The 23026-nt window shown below is 38.8% G+C and overlaps 1 protein-coding gene across 2 annotated transcripts in view; it reads left to right on the top strand.

Annotated features, from left to right (window-relative positions):
- ZNF407 (zinc finger protein 407) overlaps positions 1-21416 on the top strand; it is a 335862-nt gene extending 314446 nt beyond the window's left edge. For both annotated transcript variants that reach the window (XM_066328276.1, XM_066328282.1), the window contains one exon: positions 18920-21416. In XM_066328276.1, the coding sequence (XP_066184373.1) occupies positions 18920-20271 (1352 nt within the window). In that variant the 3' untranslated portion in view covers positions 20272-21416. The remainder of the gene's footprint in view (positions 1-18919) is intronic.
- The last annotated feature ends 1610 nt before the right edge of the window (positions 21417-23026 follow it).

Below are 23026 nucleotides of genomic sequence, written 5' to 3'. Positions count from 1 at the left end.
TTCTTTTTCCCTGGAGAAAATATGTTTGCTTAAGATTTCAGATAAGCTGAATCTGTTGTGTTTTCAAGCCATAGTAAATCAGTTGCTGATACATGAGTCTTTGTATGGCTCACATAAATATATTCCAGCATTTCTGAGATGCTTATAGTCAATGTTTTCAGCTTCAATATACAATGTTTTAAATTAGTGCATTAAGGAAATTCACATTCTTTCATTCAGCCTTTAACTTTCTGTAAGTAGTGGTCCTCTTTTTCACATTCAGTGACATATGCCAGAAAAATTCAGTATTTTACCCTACAGGCAGCCCATGGGACTGGGATGAAATGGCCTCTATACATAGGGTATGACTTTATTTGCTAAAGAGGTTATTTGAAAAAGCCCTTAGGGTACTGCTGCCCTTTTGTCCCTCAAACTAGTAGGGGGAAAAATATGAAAGGAACTACACAGTAATCCCTTGTAGACAGGTGACCTTAAGCCAATTCTATACTGTAAGGTTTGTTTCCATTTAAACTCAAAACAGACAAAGGAAAAAAGCAAAATGCAGGTTTTAATCTGTTGCAGAAACATTGCCATTTTTTTTTCTGTAAATGTCTGTCAAATGCAGACAACTTTTACTGCGAATTCATAAAACTGAGTATCATTCTGTATAATTTAATTTAACATTCTGTAGACAATATGCCCTATATTTTAGCAAAAATAGCATCTGAGGACCGATTGAAATAAACCTACCTCTGTTCATTTCAGGTAACCTGTTCAGAATTTTATTTTCTTTACAACTGTCTAAATTCTGCAAGTACAGAGAAGCATGATTATGCAAACCTTCTGATTCCAGTCTTAACGTTGAAAATCAGTCACCATCAGAATCCACTGGAAAAATCAGCAATAACTTCTGTCCTCTGAAGTTCTTTTTTCCTCTGTTCTTAGTGTTGGCCACTGATTGACATTAACAGTGCTACAGTCAAACGAGATGTTATCACAGGGCTATGGTCCCACTGCACGTGCACCATTTGGTGGTGGTGTATTTAGTGTTTAAACCTGTGTTCAGCCACAATAGTTTTCCGATGAAGGAAGTCCACAACATTATTTTTTATATCATGCAATCAGCTGTTACATGATAAGTACCATCCCCGTGCGAAACTGCTTTTTGCTAGGCAGGCTTCAAAACACCATTATAAATTACGAACAGCAGCTCTGAACCCACCTCAGGATAGCCTCTCATAAGTCACAGGTGTGACATCACGGAGCACTGTAATTAATGGGTGTTATGCCACTCCCTTGACTTATGAGTTTTTCAGAGGCTTTTAATTACATTTGAGTTTAAGCCATTCTGGCAGAATTTTGAAGGAACTCCAGTGGCAGCCTCTTCTGAATGAAGCTGTTCTAGCAACATTTGGAAAATGTGCCACTCTGGTGGCTGAAGCAAAATGTTTCAGCCATTCCTCATGCCTGGTAGTCTGGAGGGAGCTTAAAGAAACGGCTTCTGTCACTGCTGCAGGCACTTAGTTACTGTGTTCCTTTTCTGCATCAGGGGAGGAGCTGTGAAAATTGTGGTCAAATCCACATATTATATCAAATAAAAGAGGGAAAAACATCTGAAAAGCCAAGAATGTCTTGAAGGGTTATCATGATATCATCAACCTGATTTGGGGTATAGAGAAGCCATTGTTTTGCATGTGAGCGCAGACTTCATGTAACTGATAAAGAAGAAATGTCATCATTTTTCACCTATCAAGAATGAATTATAAATGATCACCAGTTAATCAGCATTTAAAACATCACTTTAGTTTCAGTGGCAAAATCCAGTATCAGAGGAGCTTCACCCCTCGTATGCCTACACACCAGAAGGCACGTATCACAATATTAAGTTAACTCAGGTGTAAAGCTTTGTTCTCTAAACAGCTGAAGCTTCATGTCATTGTTTATGTGCACAAAACACAACTATTTCTCCATATGTTGGCACCATATTGGTGTTATCACCATAGCATTCCCTCCTCTTCAGATGATCTTTTGTTATAACATTTGTTTTTGTGAGGCAAATAAAATATAGTAAATGTAAACCAATTATTTAACCAAATTACTTTGATCGTGGGAAACTGACAATTAGTGTTACAGCTTCTCAGCAGTGAAATCCACACAATAGAGCAGACTGTGATATTCTGTACTGCAGTGTAAGTCGATGTAGTGCATTTATTTTGTGTAGCAAGCTGTGAGAGAGGAGGAGAGAAGTGCGGGAGATGCACAAAGTCCGTCTTGATGAACTGTTATTCTGTATCTGTGCTGTGTTTTGCGCATTGTTTAGTTTTTCTGGGTTTGCTTGTTAATATATTGGGACAGCTCTTCACAGCAACCTTCATGACTTATGTCAACACCTAAAGCATATACACATGGGTACAAGATGATCAACTAATTAATCAAGGGGTTAGAGACTTGCCGAAGTACCAATTGTAATTTTGGTTTCTAGTAAATACTGATGACAGGTTAGTTTGGTTACCCATAACCACTGTCCACTTTAACAGTCTCATCTTTTGCATGAATTGGAGAAGTATTAAAATCACTGGTATACCTGTAGAATCTGGGTTTATTCTCAAACCTGGAATGCATCAGCCCTTCCATGAAATAGCTGTAAATTAGGAGAGCATTCTGGGCATTGTCATGCAAATGAGGCCACCAAACATACTGCTTTGCTTCAAAATTAAAGCATTTGCTCTGCAGCGACAAGTAGCTTTTAAAACTGGAGCAGGGTTTTCTGCACTAAGTGGGCAACCCTATCTGTCCTCTGAGATCCACTTTCTAAAATAAGGACCATACATGAAGTCCTAATTCCACATCTGAGTGCTCAGATTGGCACTTCCTACATATCCATACATCTCTGTCACTGTTAAACCACGCCAATCTCTTTCTGATGCAGATTAAGGTGGTCCTTTACCCTTGAGTATTGCCCTTCTCCCACAATCATATAATAAAAAAAAAAAACACCAGAAGATGCATGTAGTGCTGAGAAGTTGAGATTGATCTGGTATTCAGCAACTCTTAAAGCCAAAGTCTCATGATACATCCCTTCAACTAGTACAAATTTTAATTAATGCTACAGCATCTTCTCAGCAGCCCTCAAGAAATTAGCCAGTAGGACATGAGGGAAAAACACAAGTCCTCACCTGCCTCACAGTTCACAGGAAATACCTGTAATCAGAAACTATTTCAGTCTAGATTTGGGACCAACTTCAGAAATGGTAAGAAAATGTGACATATGTTCTTCTCTCTCTCTGTAACAAGATGTGCACATTCCAAATGCTACTTTTGGCTGTGCTCATAAAAAGGGTTGTGGAAAGAGCAACAGAGTTAAACATAGTGACTCAGGATTAGGTAACTTTTAACCAGCATCCTAATGCCCATTAGAAGCCAGAACAGATTTCAGAGCACTGGCATTAAATGATAAAGAATGAGCAGAATCCAGATCGATCTATCTATCTACCTATTTATCTATTTATCTATCTATCAATCTATCTATCTCTGATCTATATCTATATCTATAGATATAGATTTTTTTTTCGTTTGCTTTAATCCAAAATGATATGTCCTGAATCCAGATTGTCCATGTATTGAATGGGGACACAATTTTACTCCTAATCTCTGGCCAGTATTGTTTCATGTGCTGTACTCTGGATGTGACAAAGATATAGGTGCAAATAATGGGTTTGTAATAGAATGGAAGTACTTGATCTGCTGGGCAAGGGTTTATAGAAGGTAATGGAGACAGTGGGTAATGGATAGCTGCCATGCTGGAACAGTCAGACTTCTTAAATCCCTTGTGGCTCAGTGTCAGTGGCATTGTCAGTGTGGTGCTGCATGATGCCTCAGAAATGGCTAATGGTTTCTCTACATGCAGGTTTGGGTATCCAGTTCAAGACATTCACATTAGAAAATGCCGATCTTAAGGACTTTGCATCTTGTTAGACCTTTTCAGTCATGTATGTCTGTCCTCAGAAACAGGATCTTTCTTGGGATGACTGGTTTAAGTTATGGAGAGAGATGTTTTCAAAGTTGGGTTTTCTGGTGTTTGCAGCACTTTTGGATGGTACCTCAATGCTAGGAACCAAGCTACCCTCAAACCATCCCAATATATAATTCTTGAAATATTTGGGTTCAAATACTTAATGTTAGTGTGAACAGATTCAAAAAAAAAAAAAAAAAAAAAAAAAAAAAGACTTGAGAAAGAGCTATTGCAGTTGCCCTTCTTTGTTGTTGTGTGTTAGCTACATTATCTCCCAACCTCTTTTTGAGCAGTTATTTAAGTAAAACTTGGTGTTACATTTCCTTTTATTACAAATGCTATTTATGCACAAATTGGAGCAGATCATGATGCAGCAAAGAACTTTTTATACTGCATAGATTGTGCAGCAAAATAGTGCTTTATCAGCATTACATGCCTCAGTGAGGAATGTTTTGCTGTTTTAAATCTCATCATTATGAGACGAATTTATTACCCAGATACAAAGATTTTACTGGAAACTATTGAGCTGGGCTGTTGTCATCTAACTGAAAATGAAATCATGTTCATGATAATTAGACAAGGGGGATTAATGAAAAACCCACACTATATATACTGTTTACATACAACCTCAGAGATCTACTTTATCAGTTAGAGCATGGTTGCATTCGTTTCTGTGTCCTTGCCATGGGACAATCCCAGAAATTATGGGCAGTCCTTCTGCACTTAAACTCCTTGTCTACAAACATGAGGCAAAGTGAAGATGGTTGGGGTTTCATGGGAATGAAGCACATGGTGTAGCAGGCCCATCTGTGCCATCTTCATGAAACACAAGTGCCCACAGTGTGATCATCCTCGCCTTTTGTTCCACACGACGCTGCTCAGGCCACGGGTTTGTGAGCGCTGCCAGTAGAGTCTGCAGACCTCGATTTATCTCACTGCTTCCTCTCCTGTGCTGTCGGTGCTCAGTTGCACTGCAAGCTTCCCTGCCCCCACGATTTCCTCCCTTACCCAGCTCTTTCCCCCAGACGAATCTGAGGTAGAACCTCCTAGCAATTTTCCAAGGTTCTGGGCTCAAAGACTAAACTAATTTATTTTTGAATTGCAGATTAAACATAAACTGCAAAGAAGCATTTAATCAGTTAGGAGAAGCAAGGGTATGGCTTGTTTAAGTCCCAGAATCCATAAACCTGTAATGATTTTATTATATTGGTGTCAGTTTTCATTATTTTCGTAAATGGGTGTTCCCTGCTTAATGCACGATATTTGCATCTGATGAACCAACGAGTTTAAACATGGTTTGTTTTAATGCTTTGTGAATTTGCATTCAAATTCATCAGAAGTAATTCTATTTGAAATCACACAGGGCTAAACACAGTGGTTGTAAATCCATTCGAATTGAGATGCCAGAATCAGCCCATTAATCTACAAATCTGCAGTATAATTTTTGTATGGTTGGTGGGCTTCTGTTCTGTTTTTTCGTGATGAGGCAGTGGGGATACCAAGTGCATGTGTGGGAGGGGAAGTGTTTGAGGAGGTTGTGATAAATTGACCAAGTGGGAGTATATCTTTGTTATGGAAACTGGCCTGTGAAAGGAACATATGGAAGGCCAGAGACCATGGTTTGAGTATGTCTGTCACTGCCACTTGAGGTAATTACACGAGGAGAAAGCAAGTCTCTCAAATAAGCAGATTCCCTAATATTTAGGATGATAAGAGATTGGCATCAGCACCTTCCATTCATTCTTCAGAGTATCAGAGTTCACCCAGAGCTTGAAGTAGTGCTATAGCATGCATTTAGTACTTTAACTTGCTAAGCACTCTGTCTTGGATTTTTCTGTGGTCTGTTGTTAAAAAGGGAATGAATAAATGCAGCAAGGTTCACCTCCAACAGAAACAGGCTCTTTTTGGAAGGAGTGGAGGGGGCTACCCTATAGCAAACAGTGCTTCATTCCTTAAAAGCTGTAAAGAAATCTGAATTTCTTTCAGAGAAACTGGAGAATCAGTTTAATTTCTGTGTTCTTAAATAGACTGAAATGTCTGAAATTATGGTATTTGTTTAAGCTAATAGTTACCAGGTTTGAAGATGAATATGTCATTGTCTGAGAGTGAGAAAGAATGTATGTGTGAGAGAGATTACTCTTAAAGAAGAAGGTTTATCAACAACATTTTCCACGCTACACAAACTTCTGAAATGTAACAATGAAATTTTGGAGAAAACTATTCAAAGAAAGTAATAATACACGTTAAAAATACAAAAAATGCTTAGTTATCTGTAATGTATGGTAGCCTTTTTAAAGGAATGTATTCATTCATTATTTGAATGGGTGACAATTCAAAATGGAATTCAGCTGATACTTCTGAAAATGTTGATGTAATTATTTTGGTTAGTTGTAATCAAGCTGAATTCAGTTTGAGAGGTATGTGTTTGGCTGAGGCCAAGAGTGATTTTTAGCTAAGTTTGTGTCTGCCTTCCTCTGGGAACTAGCAGTCCTGGTTTGGCCCTTGTGAAGCTGAAATTCAAGAATCTATGACCCTGTTTTGAATGGCTTGGTCTGGAGCTAACAGAGTCCAGCATAGAAAAGGATTTAGGCCTGTGCTTAGCATTAGCTCTATGCTTAATTCCCAAAAGTCTAACTACAGGCCCCTTCTTATGCACTTGTAAGAATTGCGATGCGCAGGAAGTCTGCCATCTGACATCTGTGAAATGAGCTGGTAGACTTGAGTCTTTTTCATAATGAACCAGTTTCCATCTCATAAAATTCTGTAATTGCAGATGGTATCAGTGGACACCTATGACAATCTCAGCAGAGATTGCAGCCCGGCATTCCTCATTATAGGATACATGGACACTGAACTCCTCTCTGCTGATGAACGTGGGGTTGAGTCATTGACAGGGCATTATCAGGAAAATTGCAATGATGTGACTAGAGCCTCACGGTGGGTAAATGGAGTACCTCAACTCTTGGAGTTGACAATAGGCTCTCCTAAGAAATGATAATGCAGTGATTAAGACATAAAACTGGGACTCAGCACACCTGGGAATTCTTGTGTGACCCTGGCAACACACTTCTTGTTGTTTTTCACTTCTCTGCCTGAAAAGTTAGTATAATACTTTTTTCCATTTTTATAGTGTTATTTAGTGATAAATATGTTACCAATTCTGAGCAATTCGTGAGATACAGTTTTAGATAGATGCCATTAGACTTTAAGTCTCTTCTGTTCAGTTTGCATTTGCATGTTCTTGTGCCTAGCACCAGTGGAAAGCACGGCAATTTTATTTTGCTTCCTAATTCTGCATAGAGGGAATCAGCTTTATGCAAAGATACCTAAAAATCTCTCATAAAATTTGCTCTATTGTTAAAGAGGCCCTAGAAAAAATAACATGCAAAGGAAGAAAAACATTAATTTTGGACTTCTTTTAGCTTGTTCTTTTAGGCACTGATATAATTTTTGTTCTGTCTGTGTACATTTTCATATGTGCATTTTCTTTTTATAAAGGAAATAATATCGTTCAAATATCTTTAGAGTATTTTTATTTTTGTAGAAGCACTTGAATAGTGTTTTAAGGGTACTTGGAGACACAGGGAAAGAAATGGTGAACCTTGGTGGGTTTTGGAGCACTGAAACATATCCCAAAAGATATACCCACAGATTCTGTAAGCCCTACCTCTGACTTGCAGCAGCTGTTTCAACCTGATGCCATGGGCTGCTCCAAAGCTCTGTAATCTGCACAGATTTGAAATAACAAACCGCAATGAATCTTGGTGATTGGTCTGTTCCATGGCAGAAGTTAGAAAACCGAGCTCACCAAACTACAGTAGCTGGAAAAAGAGTAAGAAAAAAAAATTTAAAAGGTAGATGGAATAAGAACCTTTTAACAGAAGTATCAGCAGGGGCTCTTAGTTTCTTAGTGGTTTTGAAAATCAGATGCTCCAGGTATCTTGCTCCAGGCTTCTGGGGTTGGATTTTGTTTGGGCTTTTTTGGGGGGGAATTTTTTTTTTTTTTTTTTTTTTTTTTTTTTTTTTGTCACATATCCCAAGCTTTACTGCTTTCACAGAAATTATCATGAATTCCTCTGAAATTTTGTCTACTGTAACAAAAAAATGTGAACTAAGTTCCAGCAATAGTTAAAGTGCTTGGCCTCATTTATGAAGCTACTGCTAAGGATGCTGTACCAGGTCCTAGGTATGATGGCATTCACAGCAGAATGATGGCATTTACTGCAGCATGCAGCATGCTCCAGACAAGTGAACCACGGTGTTTTCAAACCACTTGACATCTTTTAGTTAGCATGATTTCAAGCATTACTTGGCTTCAGTTGGAGACAGACATAGATAATATAAATCTATGAACAAGTGCTTTCACAATTAAGAACTAAGTGGCATTTTAAAATATTTTAGATAAATATGATCATTATTTAACTTAAAAATAGTCCCACTTTTCCTAAGTCTAAGTTGGCTCTCAGAAAGGAAAAAAATTAAAAGAACTAATGAGATGGACCTGAGAGAGTGGCAGGGGTTGTTTTCTAGTCCATATTTGACTAGGATTCATGCTTCTTATGATTGACAGTCATTGCAAGTTCTTTGAGTTTTAAGACTTAAGGCACCACAGTCTTGAGTGAACTTTAGTTCAGAATGGAGATGTTTACAGAAGTTATCTAAATAGTTCCTGCAGAATCCCATGCTGCTTTGCACTGAATTGTTCTGGAGAAGTATGGATTTGCAGTATAAATACTGATGAACTGGGTTAAGCCATATTCTTAACTACTGTACGGTCTATTTGTTCCATCTGGGAGCTTCATCACCCTCTCACTTCAAAGTGGATGAGGCAGCTGAATTGACTTTCCATTTCTCACCATGTCTAACCATCTTCCCGAAGTATGACATGAACATTCTTGTCTTTCCTCAAAATAAGATTATGCTTATCTAATAGGGACAAAAATTTTCCTCCCTCTCCAGCATTTGCAGATTATGTAGCCAGAATATCTGCACTTAAACCTTCAATAGTTCCATTCAAGTCAGACTTCTTGCTTCACTATTCTGAATATTCTTAAATCAAGATCTCTCTCCTAGAAAGATCAAGACATAATTTAGTTGTATCTGTACCAGAACAATGTGCAGCAGATATGCCTTTGAATGTGCAATTAAAAATTGCTTTGGCCTGTTTTCTTTTCCTGTCTTACATTTCATAAACTTACATGTAATTTGGTGAACACTGTCATTCTTTAAATTTCATCAGCATTACAGTTCTCAAGGGACTCTCGTTGAATATAAGTTTTGCATATTTACTTTCGCCACAAGTGGCACTATGCAGTAGCACAACTTCAATCTTACATTATTATTTCTTACTTAAATTACATCCTGGTTTTCCTTGTATTGATGTTAATGTTTCCAGTTTGGTATTAGCTCCATGTACCATCTAAAAGCTGTTGATTTCTACCTCTAGTTAACCAACAACTGAGGTAGCCTTGTCAGCAGAGTAGTGTGGTAATTCTTCAGCTCTTGAACACAACTTTGCAGCTAAGTGCAAGCAACTTGGTTAGGAGGTTCTGAGCCCTTTGGGAGAGCTGCAGTTCAACAGTTTACTTTGCATTTCCCATCCAACCCAGGCACATGGGCCACCTTGCAGTTCCTGCATCAACAGTGCTCAGAGACAGCCCAGAAAGCACCAGCTTTGGTGTCTTCTGTCTTGCTTTATCTGCATCCTGCCTCGTGCTTTTTAACACTGGAAGTGGAAGACAGTTCATTTACTCTACTCTATAAGTAGCACTGAAAATATATTTCTGTCAACAGAAGGGTCAATTACATGAGCAGCTCTTCCTGTGAAGATATTCTGGAAGCATGCTGCTTCCATCCTTCATCAGAGGTGAATCATGAAATGAAGACTTTGTCATGAACTCGACTCTTGAAAGTGTTATAAAAGAGTTACCCATCATTCCAGTCTCTATTTCCCATCCAACCTCCCAGAACCAGCAAGCACCCCTGCTTCATGCTTCCTAAGTAATCCCAGCATTACTGCTAGGCCTGTGACACTCTGAGGTGAAAAATCAGCATTTTTCTGACACTCATCATTTTAGGCATGGTAAGCTTTGATGCTGTCAAGTGCCTCAGGAGGAGTAAAGGGCAGCAAAGGGGAAGGTCTGTGCATTGAAAGTGTCCCACCTATAAGCAGCCCTATTCCTTCCTCCTCATATGTTGTCATTTTCCTTGCACTGTGATTGACTTTTGGGGTGGGAAATCTGATGTCAGAAGTTTGGGAGCTGCCTTCACAATTAATTCACCTTCATCTTAAGCCAGGTACCACTGTGGAGACAGCTGTACTCATGGCTGATCCTGTGTTGTGGTTACACATGTAAGGCTGAAGCATCTAATCATGTTGGGGTTTTTTCCAAAACTCAGCTTGGCGTGACCTACAGCTTTCAGACTAAATTATTGTAGTGCTCCTTTCCAGCTGTAGATCTATTGCGAAAATACACAAATATTACTTGCCACTGGCATTACACTTGATGTTGTAAAAGCAAAGAAACAGATCTTTCTCCACAGAAAATCTGTAAAGTGAAAACTATAAACCCCACTTCCCTTGTTTTTTTCTGAAACTGGTTGTAATGCTCTCTTCCTCTCACTGTACCAGATTCTATAGCTTAACTAAATGTGTCACTCCTCCAGTTTTCCTTCCTGTATTTCCAAGGAGGTGAGAGACTAAGAGGAAAATATCAATTGTATTTCAGTGTCTAGATAAAAAGCTGCAAAAGTAAGTTATGAAGCTTGTCCTTTTTAGCAAAATCTTATATTGGGCCAGTATAGTTCCCTCCTCGAGGCAGTTTATTGCTTCTAATCATGGGAATCAGGGATCATTCCAGAATGCTTTTGATGAAGTCCACAAAAGAGAGTATGCTCGTCTCCTCCAATGTTTTGGACATTGAGACAGAATATTTTTTCCAGGTAAGATAATGCATTAATTGCTTCAGCATTAGCTTTTGATGTAAGCCATTCCATAGACTCCTGACACTTTGCATGCTGAGCAGTCTTGTCCTTGAAGTTACTGTAGTGCACAATGATCAGAACTTACCTTAGCATTTACCAGCAGTGTCTTGGTACAGGGTGACCTCTAGTACTGTCTCTAAACATTTTCAATTTACAGACTCAAGAATTTTTGCTGTCTTTGCCTCTCATTCTTTTGAGGAGGTCAGCCCTTTATGAATTTGCCACAAGAAAGAAGTTGAAAATACTCTATATACCTAAACAGTTTAGTAGGAATATAGCCGCAATGAACACACAAATACAATTCATTTTAATATTTATAGAAGAAACTCATGTTGTTTTAAGTGTACACAAGCAGCTGCTGTCATTTGGCTATGAGCAGATGTTAGACCTCTGAAAGCTTCGCTGACAATTAAAATACTAACAGTTAGTGTTTTACCCCAGCTGCAGGTTCTGTTTACTGTAAATTTGATTTTAATGGTGCCTCTGTGCAGTTATTGAATAGAGGTTTGTTTTCTACTATACATGCGAAAGTGTCTACAATGAAGACAAATGGTTATTTCCCATAATTTACTCTGGAAAGATATGAATATAGCTCTAACGTAGTTGAGTTTATAAATGAAATACAGATATGACTATCACATTTGAAATGGTAGTTTCTGCTGTCTTAACTAACAAAAAGAACTAGGGAAACTTACTATTTGTAGTTATTCCCAAGCATTCCTCCTAAAAGCTGCTGTTCTTTTTAAATGGGTTGAGATGTGCCCTCAAGCAAAGAACAGGTGCTTCTTTTTACTGAAAGGGTGCATAAATCAGAATAGATAAATACAGAGAATCATGATACTCATAGTTGATAGGTATGCCGAAGAATATAATTTCTGCTTGATCATTTAATAACATAATGTTTTATTTTAGGTATTCCTTACGAGTGTCTGTTCTCTTTAGTGCATATATGTACATCAAACGTTAGGGAAGGGCAGCCATTTTCAGAATTGTTAATCCCAAGGGCCTGATTATGCAAACACAATGCATAATGCAAGCAACCATGTTTAGTCCCTTTGAGACTATTGAGGCTAACTATGGCAGTAAGGAGTACGTTTGATAAATAAATGTTTATAAAACCAGGATCTGGATGTATATACTCTTGAAAAACAAAAACTTTTGGTGAGATAACAATGACAAAAAGGTTTTTTTCCTTTTTTTGACAAAGCTGTTAGTGCCTGGGACTAGACCGATTTCACAAATCCAGATCATTTTCCCTATGAGCAGAGCTTGGAGTTTTTTTCTCCTGGTTTTTCTCATATTAGTGTGTTATTTTTCATATTATATGTTTTGTCTGCCTAGGAAACAGAAATCACTGGTTTGACAAAGCACAACCAGAACCCCTTGAAATTGGGATTCTGATTTAGAAGTGCTAAAAATGCACTTTCCATTTGCACTGCAGGGGATAAAACAGAAGGAGTGCATCCGAGTATCATCAATGTCAGTTGTTCCCAAACTGAGGGCCAGAGTAGTCTTTGAAGCTGGACTGCCAAGAAATGTCCAGACTGGCTATCCTCATCTCAAGCTGCTAAATTGCACTGGAAGAGATAGCTGAAATACTCCAGATACATTCCTGATGCTGCTTGCCTGTGTAGGTAATTGCTACATATGCCACAGAGAGGCTTTTGCTCACACATCAGAGTAGAGAAGAGCAGCCTGCATGGTGGCAAGCAGGTAAAGAGAAAAATGGTTTGCAAGTAAACCAGTTACTCTGCAGGTTAGGCAGCTGTAAATTCTGTGTGTTAACACTGTACATGTTTGCCATGATCAGTGGGAGTTCTGTATGTATATTTTTTATTTGCATTCCTTCTGTAACACTGGGCTCTACACCATTGATTTTTGACCTTGAAGGGAAAGAAAGAGAAACTGAAATTTTTCCTAGAGAAGGCCTTTTCCCAAAGGTTAATTAGACACTGAAGGGAAATTAAACTAAACCAAACAAACTGCCTAAACACCCTAACTGAACGGTTTGGTTTTTTAATTTGGTGGTTGTCTTTTTCTTTTTGCGTCTTTTTGTGGCCGTTGACATAATTCTGTAAGATGTGGAAGGTAAAAATAGCAAGCAGGAAATTTCAGTCTGTTTTTCAAAAGAAAAAATATTACAAGAGTACTTTCTTTTGCATTTTTAGAAAGCTAAAGGACATCTGCTGCTTTTTAAGATACCTGAAATGTTAAAATTTCATCCTTTATTCAAGCAGTTCTTAGAAGACCTTGAAGTTTCCAAATATGATTGAGTGGTTGAGGACAAAACTAGAAGCCAAGGCTGGTTTGAATTTCAGCATTGAAATGTGAAATTACTGGATTTTTAAGTATGAATTACACTATGAATATTATTTGGGATATTTTTGTTGTTGTTGGTTTTGATTTCTTTTTTTTATTGAAGCGGGGAGAAAACGCAGCCTTGCTCTATTGGTATCTCTTGAGATTTATGTAATTTGTGTCAATGGTGGAATTCTTTTATGTCTCTTAAGAAGCTGGTAAAGTCCCCTATAGGTATACTTATTTGTATTGCTTTACAAATATTTGCTGCCTTTGTGGACGTAATAGTTGTTACAGGGCCATTTTGGGTTGCTGATTTATTTCACTTCTCAGTTTAACCCATCATATTTCCTTTCCTGCAGCAGAAGATATGAATGAGCCTTCACAGCCTCTTATTTAGTAGCTTAACTAGCTGGTTTTAAAAATACTGGCCCATACACCGCTTGTACATAAAAACCTTGCAAATGATAAAGAATGGTTTTCACTATGGTCAAAGAACAGAGATCTGAAAAAGTGCATCCTCTGAAAATCAGGGAAATCCCAAATTATGCCACAGTTCTTAGATTGTATTTAATTATTTGAAGTAGAGATCATTACAAAAATAATTGAAAGAAAACAGCAAAAACTTGTAGCATGATCAAGGCCTAAGTTATATTGCTTTATGAATTTGATATGTGGACTTCCTGTACAATTCAAAATACTGGGCTTCTGTGTAGACAATAACTAATAAAATATGAAAATCAATCACTTCAAGTGATGTTAGACATAAGATGATTCTTTTATACCTTTTAAATTCCTTAGGGTTGTATTTCAGTGAAGGAAAAGATTATTTTTTTTTCATTCACATTACTTAATATTTGTTGTATTTTAGCAGATACAAAATGATTGTTTGTGTCAAAGAATAATATACCTAATCACCAAAGTAAGAAAAATTAAGTGTTGCTGAATAGAGGACTATAAATCAGGCCTTCTAGAACTTTTATATAAAAGGAAAAATAGCTGTTTTAAGCTAGATGTGTAAATGCAGATAATTTCCGTCATCATAATAGATTATTTCATTTATGACTTACTGCTTTGTCCTAAAGGTGCTCCTTGTGAAGGATGTCCTCTGCCCAGCCTTACCACACACAGCCACTTGCTTCAAGTTTTGGGGAAGGATTAGAATTCTAAAGAGGCTGCTGGCTGAGAGCAAGGTGGTGCTTTACATATAATATTAGCCCAGACTTTCCTCACGCATTACGCGTTTCTTTCTGAGACAAGTCTCCTTAATGCCATCTTTAACTGCTACACGATGCATGAAATCTACTTTCTGTTTTAGAACTGCAGCTGACCCCCGACCCCATGAGTGGCGCCACAATGTGACCTTTCTATTGTCATCAGCTTTCATTCTCCTGAAAATTCTATGAATTTTTATTACAAGTTTTTTTAAACCAAGCTGAGGCTTCAACAAATTACTTGACACAGATGAGATGAAGTTGTTGAAGTAGTGTTAGATAAGTTTTACAGCCAGCATGTGTGCTGCTGAACAGTACAAAGCCAGTGTCCTACAATGTCATACACCAGTAACTGCTGAGCCTACTATTGGATAAATACATCATTTTATGGAACATTGATTGTTCTATAAACCCAATGGAGTATTATGCTCTATGATCAAACCATTTAGATTGTGTGTAGAGCACAGAAAATGCCATATTCAGGATGGTACTAAAAGTGCCATTTGTGTATTTTATGGATGTCATTACGGGGGAAACTTCTCTCTGTAGGCCCTGTTTACTGCAAAATTTTTTAGTCTGTAATGACATTTTTCATTCACAACGTATGCCTTCAAGAGAGGGGGCCCTTGTTTTATTTGTTTCATTCGAGTTTACTGCACAAATCCTGTACATTTTAATTAAATGTAAGCTTAACAAAAGAATAAGGTATTTATTCTGTGGGGAACAAATGATGACAGTAACAAAAGAATAAAACAGACACACAAAAGGAAGTCAGGTATTGAGTAAGAGAGTGGGGAAAAGGTACTAAACCCTATTTCTAGTTTCTCAGACATACATTAAACATCAAAGCATTTCTTTTAGCCCTATTTCAGGAGTTTGTGGTCTCAGAGAATTAAAATAACCTGCAAATATGGATTTAATGTCTAAAATATCCTGACATTTTCAAATAAAAAACTAACAGTCGCTCAGGACTCCAACTGATAAATAATGGCTGTGCTGAAATGACAGACTTCTTGGAAAGAAACCAATTCTCTGATCATTGCACCCCTAGATATGAAACACCTCCTTACAAATTGTCTGAATATGAGCTCTTGTATCATTATATTTTGTCATTTTAATGCCTATTTGTGTATCTTTTTAATTTGCAACGACATGCAATCAGCAACAAGTCCACTTTTCCTAATATTAATGTGGGCTTGTATTGCAGCTTATGTTTGCTGTGTCAGCCAACACTTACCCCTTCTCTTTAACTGCTAAAAAGGGGCGAGAGGTAGGCTGGAGATACTGGGACAACATGGTTTGTTGCTACATACAGTCCAATAATGTGACATGTTCCTTAAATGCATAAAAATTCCTACAAATGTTGTGCTGGATTCCAGTGCTTCATTATAGGAATAACAGCTAAGCCTCAAAATCTGTTGTTTTCTAAATGCCTTCACTACTTGGCTTTTCACTTTAAAACAAAAGAAAACCAGTAAAATCTGCAGTACATATTTACCGTGAAAAATCACTAAAATTGAAGTTGATGTTCCCAGTAAATTCTTGGTCATAGTCCAGTTAAAATTTAAAGTTACAGTAGATTCACATTAGTTTAAATGACACTTGAACTTCTACACAGCTCAACATTAATTCATTATAGTTGAAATGGAAGAATCTTCAGTGGGTGAATCTTTTACAATCTGATTGAGGCTGTTACATTTTATAGGAGCCATTTTTCAAAGCAGTACTGACAGCACTCGAAGTTATTAAATTGCTGAATCAAAAGATGGACCTGCAATCGCATTTATGAACTGTGATGGAATAGCTGGGGTTGCACTGAGCTGAGGTTAAGATGTTGGTGTAGTTAAGCTTCATCACACCCCTTAGTGACAGCAGTATTTACCCATGTAGTTTACTTTAATGGTCAGGAAGTGGCTTAACTCACCTCTGGATTCAAATAGATTAAGTAAGCAGTCAGAATGGCATAATTATCAGTGCTGCGAGGGATTCACCAGATAGCTCTTCACCCAGGAGACTTCCCGTTCAATTGCACAGTAAAGACTGGAGTTGCATAGATTCACAGGCACGGCATTTATTTGAGGAGATGAAAAAAGGGTGAATTTTCTTTTTCTTTCCCTTCCCCAGACCTGAGCTTCCCCTCAATACACTGATGCTGTGTCCTGTACATAAATTATTATGATCTTTGGAGAAAAATGTCACGATTTTAGTGTATGTGTATGTGAAAATTATGATTGTAGAGTTATTTTGATTTTGAAATCCAGTGGAAAAATGCATGATTTGTGGAGTTATTTTGATTTTGTGCCACATCATTGCCAGGCTCCTCTTTTATCTTGTCAACAAAGCAAGATTCCTGAGAGAATTAATTACTTATACTCTATTACAAAATGTGGAGGAGCTAAGATAATTGTCATTTTATGTTGATTTCCCCTTCCTACTTTTCTGCTCTTTGGGGGGTCATGTGAATGTCAGTGCCTACAGAGAGCACAGGAAAAGTAGGAATAAGAACCAGTTATATACCACAGTAAGCTTACTTCTTGCTTACACCTGACAAATTGTAGTTCAATTGCATGTGCCAGATTTTTATGCAGCATCACCTGGAAACACTCTTTTCTTTTCCAAAGATAACCTGCCTTGCAAACTTGGAATAAGAAAGTAGTAGGGCATCAGTTGAGGCTTGTGAAGGTGATTTGCCTCTTTTCAGCTTGACAAAATGACTTCTTTGTGCTTCACAGTGCAGTTCTCTACCAGAAGCTTTGTAATTGAAGAAAGGATGGATGGGTGAGTGGGTGGGTGGATGGATGGATGGATGGATGGATGGATGGATGGATGGATGGATAGATAGACAGATTAGATAGATAGGTATCAGTACCTTGGTCTTTTAATTATTGATGTTATTTTGGAATTTTAGCTTGATACCCCTCTTAACACAGCAAGTTGCTAGAGTCTGGTAGGTGCCAAGTATTCAGTCTTGGAGTAAATCGGCTTCTAAGTGTGAACTTACCTTTAAGCAAACGAGTCTCTTTTTAAAGCCCGTTTTTATTCTCCATGGGATCAGGGTCTGACAGCTCTATGCTTTGAGTGAAAGAGCCCCCTTAGACCAGCTTTAGTATAATTTTCTCAGTCTCTTGAGTTCAATGAAGCACATTGTTCACTAGAACTGGCTTGGAAAGTACAATGCTAGCCTGAAATTTCACTGTAAGTAAATGTCACCTTTTTTCTTGCCTGTTTTTATCCCAAGCAAGCCATGGCGTAGCTAATTGTGTTTGTGGTAAGAAGCTACACCTGTTATTCCAGACACATGATTTCAGTTTGTGTAGGTAAATTTAAACTGGAGTATGGATATGGGCGGTCTCTGCAGCGTGGACTTAATCAGCCTTCCCAAGGCTCATCAGTCATTAGACCCTCACCTTGTTTACAGTGTCAAGCACCCACTCTTCTCTCTGTGTGCACTGGTTGTGTCCCACAGCTTGCTCCCAGAACATGGAGGAACTTCCTGGGTGCTTCTGGCTGGCACTGCCATGGTGAGACAGGGAGGGATAGAGCTATCCATCCATGGACATCCAAAAAGCTGGCCACAGGGTCTGCTCATTTATGTCTTCCCAAAAACATATAGGCCATGCTTGGAGGGTGATGGCCTCGACTTTGTACAGCCTTGGCCACCATTTTTTATTTCTGAAGCTTTGTTGTTAGTGGTGAGAATTGAGAAGGAAACCTTCGATGACACAAAACCAAATTGGGTAGCGCAGCAAGCAGCTGGAATATGGAGGTTACAGGTATTATTGTTTGTTAATTGATTTCATTCAGAAATAATTAACATGTGTAATTGAGGGTTCTCTGTATTAAATTTTATAGAACATCCTGCTTAGGATAAGAAAACTACCGAGTGTTTTCTCCAGGTAACTGGGTGAGTGACTGAGTCAGTCACATGAGCTGGAGAAAGATGCCGGATGGAAAAGGACGGGAAAGACAGTGGCATCAAAATGACAGCATGGCAACATGCTCACAAACAAAAGCAGGGTATTAAGAAGATCAGCCACAGTTTCTCACACCAAGATATGTTTAATGTAATATACAATCATAAAATTCACTACTGAAGTACTGAAATATCACTAATAAGGTCTTCTTGAAAAGATGTGGCTTTTAACTGTATACTGTATTTATCTGGGCTTTTTTTTATACAAAATATTTTTAAAAACACATTTAAATTGTTAATAAGCTGCAGAATGGTTACGCTCAGCAATTATTTCAACCTGTAAAGATGTTATTTGGAAAACATGCAAATAGATTTTTGTTCATTTGCTCATTTTTATCTATGTTTTCTGTCAATGAAATCTAAAAATTGTCAAGGAATTTTTCCGTTTAGGCTGCAATTTGTTAAAGTAATGTAGATACTTGCCACGATACCACGTTAACAGTGTGTTTTGTCTTGTAGGCATTGTGTCCAAGTCCTATGAGTGCCGACTGAAGGGGCAGGGAGCAACCTTTGTGGAAACCACGAGCCCTTTTACCGCGGCAGCGCTGGGAGAAGTTTCCCCAGTGAAGGAGAAGGCCTTTCGGGGCAGCAGAAGACAGCCACAGTCCCCTGAGGAGGTTCAGCAGTTCATTATTATTCAAGGATATGACAGCGACTTTGGCATTGACGCTTCCGTGGAAGAGACAGCGGCGGCCACCCTGCAGACGCTGGCGATGGCCGGGCAGATGGCCAGGGTGGTCCACATCACGGAGGACGGGCAAGTCATAGCCACCAACCAAAACGGCTCCCACGTGAGCAGCATGGTTCCTGAGCAGATCCTTACGGAGCAGCTGGCAGATGGTGCCACGCAGGTGGTGGTGGTTGAAGGGGCGGGAGCTGACATGGAGGAGGCCGTTCAGATAGACACAGTTCCTGACTCCAGTGGCTCCGTACTGCAGCAGATAATGCGACAAGACGTTTTGGATGCTTCTGAGGCTACAGTGCATCCTCCGGAGTCCTCCTCGGCATTAGATGCCCTGCTCTGTGCTGTGACAGAGCTGGGTGAAGCGGAAAGCAAATCCGGACTCCTTGACAGATGTAGGTCTGGTCAGAAGGACTTCTTGCAAATGCCAAACCCGGAGATGCCCAGCATTCCCAGTGATGCCGAGGGACAGGAAATACAAATGTTCCATGAAGTTCAGGAGACTCAGGAAGACACCAAACCTGTGGAAGTAGTGACACGGGTCATGCACCCATCGGCTATAATTGCATCTCAGGAGAGAGCTCAGGCTGCCTTCAAAAACATGGTGCAGGGAGTGTTGCAGTTTGCTGTGTGTGACACGGCTGCAGCCGACCAGCTCATGGAAGAAGGTGTCACCCAGGTCATTGTAAATGAGGAAGGGACTGTGCATATGGTAGCTGGAGAAGGCTCTCAGATAATTATGCAGGAAGCTGGTAGCCACACGCTCAGTGTGCAGAGCGAACACATGGATTTAGTGGAGTCAGATGGGCAAATATCACAGATTATTGTCAGTGAAGAATTAGCTCAAGCCATGGCTCAGGGTTCTGATGGTGACTTCTCTGGAGGTGCAACGCACTACATTGTCACAGAATTGCCACCAGACCTGCAGGATGAGCCTGGTGTGTACTCACACGCCGTGATAGAGGCAGCTGGGTCCCAAGACATTCTGCAGGCTGGTACTGCTATAAAAGCTGAAGCTGTAGCCCCTGATAGAGCGAGAGAACAGTTAACAAGCATGGTCATTTATACAGAGGGTGGCTCACAGGTAATTCAAGGCCAGAGAGATTATAACAAAGTACAAGAAGCATGAAGAGCTTCGCTCATAGGCAGGGTGCAGAGCAGAGCTGGATATTACCAGAATCATGGAGGCACTGTATTCCTGGAACGTTTTCTGTAAAGCCTTCTCAGCAGAACCTCCTCCAAGCCAGGTAACAAGTACGTATCCTGCTAAGAGGAGGAGTTCACTGAAGAGGGTAATACAGTTTTGTTACAATAGCTGTAAGAACTATTACATGGGATTATTATAAAACAAGCATACTAGGGTAAAAAAACAATATCAAAAGCCCCCCACCCAGAGTAGAAATTGTTCTGTTCAGTGCTTTCTTTGTTGATGTTTTTGTCTTAATGTTGTTTTATCTCAGGGTAATTCCCTGCCTTCTGTCATTTTTTTGTATAACATAATCACAGGAGTAAAATAATTGCACTTATATGTACATTTTGTGAAAAGATAAATATGCAAAAAAATTCAAACCCCATAATAGCAAGGTGAACAGGTAAGCATACATACAGTATTGGGTGCCCTTCTTCATTTTAAAGTAGAACAGGTGACATTTTGCTTTCTAAAATCTTACTTTAAAACATGCTTGGCTAAAAATATGTCATCAAAATAAGGATTTTTTTTGCATCTAAAATGAAAGTTTTCATAGTACTTTACTCTTTCATGGTAACGCATAAGACTTTCCCTAAAGAAGAGCTCAAAAAAGCTACACTTCAGAAAATCCTTGATTATACATATTCGGGAAGAAGAACTTGATGCCTGTAACTTCCACTTAATTTTAGATGAGAGTCCTACATAAGAAATGTGCATTTTTGGAAAAAAATATTGTCACTGTCAGTGTTTTGCTTTTCTTAAAACTAGTGCTTCGTATAAATACCATTTTGCAGTTCATTTTGTGAGCTACTTCTCAAATGTTAGGAGGATTTTTAAAGAAAATTCTGACATTGACATTAACAAGTAGGGGGAAAAAAGGTGACCTTGTATTTCTTGCTTAGTCCAGAATGTCAGTTATTTACTTGTGGATATACTGCAATTGTTCAATGCAAGTTCATGTTGAAAAGATTTGTTTCATGATAAAACTGCTTCTGTTTCTTTAGAAAAATTGTAAAATATAAACTGGCAAGGTTTGGGGATTTTTTTTTTTTGTCTTTCAAATAAAATGTTAGCATTAACATGAAGCATCATGATTTTTAATATTAAACAATAAACAGAACTGGCATTCAGCAGGAGCAAACGAATGCTATCTGTTATGTCTCTGCATTTTCTCTTTTCTCTTTTCCTTTCTCTAGCTTGCTAGATAGATAAAGATAAAAGAATCTAATTTCTGAAGTGTGCCTCATGCATGCTTAATATAATTGTGTAAGTGTTTAGGGTATAAGCCATGCTGACTCTAGAGATAACTGGGTTTCCTATCATGTTTAATATCTTAAAATTATCGACTGTAAGAAAGTTGGGGTGGGGTAAGACAATAGTTCCTTCCTGAAGCAACTGCTTAAAAACGTATTTTCTGATAGGGCTGCTAAGAAAAGGTGCTTCATTCTGGGGCCATAAGATCCTGCTGCCTCTTAATCTCTTACTATTATTATTTTTCAAATTTTATTATTTTCCAAGAGTTGAGGTTGTGTCTTTGTCAAACCTCCAAAAAAGTAAATTTCAAGTTAGACATCAAGATTCATAATTAGGCGAGTTTGACTTGCTCATCTTTCTTAAAAGTGACAAGCTGTTCACTTACTCTTAAATACTGTCTTCAGCAAACAGTGACAGGATCAACTCCCGTTTGTTATCAGGAAAAAGGTGACCTTTACAAAATGATGGCCCTCTGCAAGACTCTCACAGATGTTCAAAAACCTGAATGTTTTTCAGTGGAAATATTTCTTCTTGATCATTTCTCCTGTTAACTGTAGCCCTGTGGTCTTGCAGCTTGGATGCTAATTCTTCGCTGTGCTTAGTCCTGTATGGCTAACCTTTCTGCTGCAGTACAGGGTGTTGACACTGACATGCTGCAGTTTACCATTTGTGATTTATTTAGGATAAATATGTCTCAGGTGGCATTTAATCCTTCATAAAACCAGTGTAGCCTGCAGTGTCAAACCAGCAATCACATTGTATGCACAATGAAAAGAGCAGACCTTTGCATAAAAAAAAAGCCCCAGTGGTAGATGTTCCTGTGCTTGGGAGCACTGGAAAGGATTCACTAACCTACCATGTGCTGTAATTACCTGGGAGCTCAGGTTAACGATACTTTTCTCTGAGTGCAGCCTGATCAGGAAAGCTAATATTTTCCTAGGGCCCTTTTTTTTCTTCTTCTTCTTCTTTTTAATGTGGACTTTAAAGTTAACTTATTAGTGCCCTACAAATGTAACATTAGAAATCAAGGGTGACATTCATTCCTGAGCTGTCATCCTGTTCAAGGACTCCATGGACTGTCTCAACCCCATGCTAAAACACTCTCTGCCCTACACTGAAAGTTGAGGCTATGGCGGGTCTCTTCCAGTGCCTAGGAAACGTCTCTGGCATTTGTCTCCCTTGTGTGCCAGAGGTTCCATATTGTTCTGTATTGTTCCACATTGTTCCGTATCCTAGTCTGGGAGGAGATAATCTGGATTGCTCTATGGATCTTCCAAGCATTCCCATGCCTTCTGCCTTGGAGAGCAGGGAAGATTAGGGAGCACAGGGAGGCACTTAGAGTAGAGCAGCACCTGAAAAGGCCCTGACCCTCCAAGGGCCGTGCATGGAGCTGGTGACCTGTCCTGGAGCAGGGCCAGAAGCTGCTGGGGCCCTTTGCCAC

The sequence above is a fragment of the Sylvia atricapilla genome, chromosome 1 (assembly GCF_009819655.1).
Source record: "Sylvia atricapilla isolate bSylAtr1 chromosome 1, bSylAtr1.pri, whole genome shotgun sequence".
Lineage (NCBI taxonomy): Eukaryota > Metazoa > Chordata > Aves > Passeriformes > Sylviidae > Sylvia > Sylvia atricapilla.
Note: the sequence above shows the minus strand (reverse complement) of the source record. Positions and strands in the feature narration are given on the sequence as shown.